The 5051-nt window shown below is 41.4% G+C and overlaps 1 protein-coding gene across 2 annotated transcripts in view; it reads left to right on the forward strand.

The window, feature by feature from the left end:
- Window positions 1-822: 822 nt before the first annotated feature.
- The window catches only part of CIITA (class II major histocompatibility complex transactivator), a 58563-nt gene continuing 54334 nt past the window's right edge, over window positions 823-5051 (forward strand). For both annotated transcript variants that reach the window (XM_019540104.1, XM_019540102.1), the window contains exon 1: window positions 823-1158. In XM_019540104.1, coding sequence (XP_019395649.1) covers window positions 858-1158 — 301 coding nt within the window. In that variant the 5' untranslated portion in view covers window positions 823-857. The remainder of the gene's footprint in view (window positions 1159-5051) is intronic.

Consider the following 5051-nt stretch of genomic DNA (forward strand, 5'->3'; position numbering starts at 1 on the left):
CTCCTCCAGAGCATGATTGGGAAATGGCTGTGGCAGGAGCACACACTCTTGCCATAACCCTTCCTGGTCTGACCCTACATGGTGTCTCCCAGAAACAGAGGTGTGTGGGGCAGGTGAAACTAAAAGTGTGTTAGATCTGAACTGAGAGGTACAGCTCTTTCCTGCAGAAGAAAGCTATTCCCGGTTTGGCTGCAACATACCTCCTGAAAATGGAGGCCCTCTCATAGCTAGCTCTCTCATAGCTATCTCTCCCAGAGCTCCAAAGCACTCCTCTTGAAGTGGATCAATGGGCACAATGTAAATCTATTGCCAGGTAGAGAATGAACTGGAGTACTCAATTGCTAGCTGGCCAAAAGATCTTTCTTTCATTGTTGCGAGAGTCCTATATGTATCGCTTCCTAGTTGCTGACTGTAACATGACATTTAAAACCATCTGGAAATGCTGTTAGAGCAACTTTCAGGCTCAAAATATCCAAGGAAGGGTATTCTGTACCCAAAAGCTAATATAACATCTCTCCAAGCTACATAGTTGTTCCAAAAAAGATTCTTCCAATCAATTTCTATTTCTTACATATTACCTGAACCATCACAGCTGCAACAACCCTACAGCAGTACTGGAAACATTGGGGAAACTGTCACAGTGATTTGATGTAAATGCATTAAGAAGTTTTGTTTTTGGAAACTTCACTCATAACTTTAATCAAATGAGGAAACACCTCTTCAAACAACAAACCAAAGTATACTGTTAACATAGTTTTCACTTCATCTTTTTAATGCTGACTGCATTTGGGTTTTTTTCCTTTAAAAACAGTCTGGATTTCAGCTCACATCCCTCTCAAACAATTTCAGCTGCAGGTATGAATCTTTTCAAAGAGATCCTGCCTAGAGTAAGGAAAATCCTTTCCAGTGCCACACTTTCAGATGCTCATGCTTTGCTCAGCCTCATGCTAAAGGAAGATGTTATATCCAAGGAATATTACCAGACTTTACTCCATGAAAAAGACAGAGAAGACCTAGCTAGGAAGATCTCTCTCACCTTTGTGGAAAAGTGGGATTTGTGTTTGAACACCTTGGTTCCTCTGTGTTATTTAAAAGTGTACAATAATAAGCACCAAAGTATCACAGATGGTGACTCATCTCTAAACAGGGTCCTAGCTGGTAAGTCTGCTTTTTATTTTGTATTTGTAAAAATATACTTTAAAGATTTTTCCCTTTTTAAATATTCACTTTGTTTTATAGTGTTTGATGTGGTACAATGACAGACATGCAGAGGTTTCTTTAAACCAACTGCATCACAGGGAGCTACATAGACATCAGTTTCAGAACTAAGACACATTAAAACACTTCTTATTTGCACACCTTTGTAGGAGCAAAGACAAAATGTGAGGTAGGCAGAGAAGGACATTATGGTAAGGGTAACTCTTTTCATGATGCACAGGTCACCATTGGTTTCAAGAGCATAAACCATTGGTTTGGAGAGCATCTCATTGTGGTAGCCCATAATGACTTAGTGGCAGTGTTAGCTCTATCTCCTGTGAGCTTGTAGGGGGTCTCCCCTACATTCATGACAGGGGCAACCCCAACAGCTTCCTTTAGAGAGAAAGCACTGCAAGTTTAAGAAGAGGGGGAAAAGGGTGCCTCTCTATTTGTGGAACCCAGGAGTTTCAGGGAGTTGGTGACTAGTAGCAGAAGGCAAAAACAGAGACCCAGTGGTTCTGGCAAGGTAAATGGATTAGATTTTTCAAGTCTGACCTACCACAGGAATGACATGGTAAAAGATGCAGAATGAGAGTTGCTCCCAACCTGTAGTCTTTTACTATAATAAGGCTTGGGAACCCTGGTTAATAACATGTTAATAAGAATATCCAGATTTTTCTAGGACATATTCTTTCCAGACATATTCAAATGAACTGGTCCCCTCTCAAGGCTTTGGACATTTTTACTGAGGACCGGGTAAGTGTGGGTAGAAATACCAGCTGAGAACAAATAACTAAGAAGGCTGGAGTAAAAAGAGCCAATGAGGCAAAATTCTTACCTTATAGATTGCCTGTAAGAGAAAAAATACTAAGATTTCAATAGGAAATGTTTGTATCTAATATACATGCAGTCAGACTGAATAACAATTAGAGAACCTACAGCAAATAAAAGAAAAGGAAAACCTGAACTCGGCTATGATGGGGACATGTATATTCTGGTTTCCTTTTTAAAATAATTTCACATCTATTTAATTCTAAAGTGGTAGCTCCTAAAATTCTCATTTAAGGATCAAGGCCCATCACATCTGGCTCTGTTTCTACTCTAGGGAGCTTGCATCTGTTTGAGATGCAAAAGGTTGGAGAAATGGACAAGTGAGGAGATGCAAGTAACAAAATGAGCATCTTTTTGTACAGTAAGTACTAGTCTTTGTCATCTGCCTAGCCATTGTCTATATTAGAATCACCATCTCTGGAATTCTTAAGTGCAAGTTAGGCAAAGACTTGGCTGGGATGGCTAAGACAGGGACGCTCCTGGTTGAGCAGGGCATTGAACTAGATGACCTCCTGAAGTCTCTTCCAGCCCCATTTATCTATGATTCTGTAATCTGCTCCTCCCCTATTTTTATTAAGCAGCAGAATGGTAGAATCTACTTCATCCAAAAAATTTCCATTCTTTCACAGAGTGGGCATCCAGTTCAGCTGAAGCCAACAGAATGCACGGAATAGGTGCATGAACTATAGGAGGTGATTGAGTAAGAGAAATTAAATAGAACTAAGGGAAGACTTTAAAAAAGATATGATTTAGAAGTATTTCAGAGATACAGTTTTGGGTTTGCCAGAGAGTAAAAGGAAGAATCAAGAAAGATAAGATTATTATATATGTAAGATAGGAAATTAAAAAGATTAGGATAATTTAACATTAGCCAGATGACTGACACTGTTTTTACATTATTCTATAAGGAATTTCTATATATTTCATAATACCACTAAGACAGGACAGTTATTGAAACAAAGACAGATAAATTAGATAGAGAATAATAAGTAATTATAGTTTAAATTATTCTCCAGAACTTGCTGACCAGTTAGTAAAGGCAAACAACTAAGTAACGTTAGGGGAAAAATATTTAATTTTTAGGCATATAAAATAGATATTTTAGGCATCAAGCTGAAGTTTGCTCCTGGTCCATGGCAACTAATATTGCTGTTAACATGCAAACTCCCCAAGCTATCTTGAAGCTGCAGCTCACAGGAAGCATGAGTCAAAACTATCCTACCAGTTAAAACTATCCTACCAGCTGTTTCTAGTTTCAGATAAGGACGCTGTTAATGTTGTGTGCCTGGAAGTGGCAACCCTTCAACTGAGCAGAGGGAAATTGTCAGATATCAAGAATACTACAGTTTCATTGCCTGGAGGAAATGGTGAAGGCCAGGCCAAAGGTCAGAGATCCAGGGCTGCCCCCTGTCTCCCTCCTTTTAATATTTTTCTTAAATCATGCCCACTAATGTATGTGTAGCTGACCTGAGGTGGGAGTCTAAATCCATTGCACTTACCATCATTGGGAGGTTTTCAAGTCAGATGATACAGGGACATACAATCCACTTGAAAATCACATTTCTTACTGGCAGACAAGGTTCTTTAGGTAGATGTGACATCTTTTATCAGACCAACTAAACAGTTGGAAAAACTGTTCTTTGCAAGCTTTTGGGCATGAACACCCTTCTTCAGGCATAGGGAAAGTCTGTTGCTTTTTATGTGCTTTCCTGGTTAGAATAGAAGCCAAAAGCCAAGGGTGCAACGGAACTCCAACTGGCTACTAGTATCAAGGATAATAAAAAAGTCCTTTTTTAGATATGTGGGGAGCCAGAGAAAAAGCAAGGGCAACATTGGACCCCTGCTAAACCAGCTAGGACAACTGATGACCAATGCCCAGGAAAAAGCCAACCTACTAAATGAGTATTTTGCATCGGTCTTTCACCAGTCCCGTGGGAAGTCCCTGCCCATTATGGGACAGGGAGGACCAGGTGAGGGAGATTCCTTGCCCTCCATCAATGCTGACCTCATGAAGGAACACCTTGAGAGGCTGGACACCTTCAAGTCAATCAGCCCTGCTAGTCTGTGCCCCAGGATACTCAAGGAGCTGGCTAGCATCATAGTTCAGCCCCTGGCACAGATCTTTGAAAACTCCTGGCACTCTGGTGAAGTGCCCGAAGATTGGAAGAAGGTCAGTATGGTGCCTATCTTCAAGAAAGGGAGGAAAATGGATCCGGCAAACTACAGGCCCATCAGTCTGAACTCTATCTTGGGGAAGGTTTTAGAAAAGATTATCAAAGAGTCCATTCTTAACAAATTGGCCAATGGCAACATCCCAAGGGATACCCAGCATGGGTTTGTTGTGGGTAGGTCTTGCTTGACCAATCTTATTTCCTTTTATGACCGGGTGACCTATCACCTGGACAAGGGAGAAGAGATTGATGTCATATGTCTTGACTTTAAAAAAGCCTTTGATCTGGTATCCCATGATCACCTCTTGGAAAAACTGGCTAACTATGGCCTTGGGTCCACCACGATCCGCTGGCTGGGGAATTGGCTCTGTGGTCAGACCAAGAGGATGGTGGTTGATGGAAGTCAATTGTTGTGGTGCGCTGTGACCAGTGGGGTCCCTCAAGGCTCTGTCCTTGGACCTATTTTGTTCAACATCTTCATTAATGATGTAGACATGGGTATCAGAAGCAGACTGGCCAAGTTTGCCAATGATACCTGAGGACAGGAATGAGATCCAGGCTGACCTTGACAGGTTCAGGAAATGGGCAGACAAGAACATGATGGTGTTTAACACCGAAAAATGCAAGGTTCTCCACCTTGGGAGGAAAAACCTGCAGCATGCTTACAGGCTCGGCAGTGCTACACTGGCTAGCACTACGAATGAAAAGGACTTGGGGGTCATGATTGACCACAAGATGAACATGAGCCTTCAATGCTAATAAAGCAAACAAAATGTTGGCTTGCATCCATAGATGCTTCTCAAGCAAATCCCGGGACATCATTCTCCCCTTGTACTCGGCCTTGGTGAGGCC

This window comes from Crocodylus porosus, unplaced genomic scaffold (genome assembly GCF_001723895.1).
Source record: "Crocodylus porosus isolate Cpor-Errol unplaced genomic scaffold, CroPor_comp1, whole genome shotgun sequence".
NCBI classification, from domain to species: Eukaryota; Metazoa; Chordata; order Crocodylia; family Crocodylidae; genus Crocodylus; species Crocodylus porosus.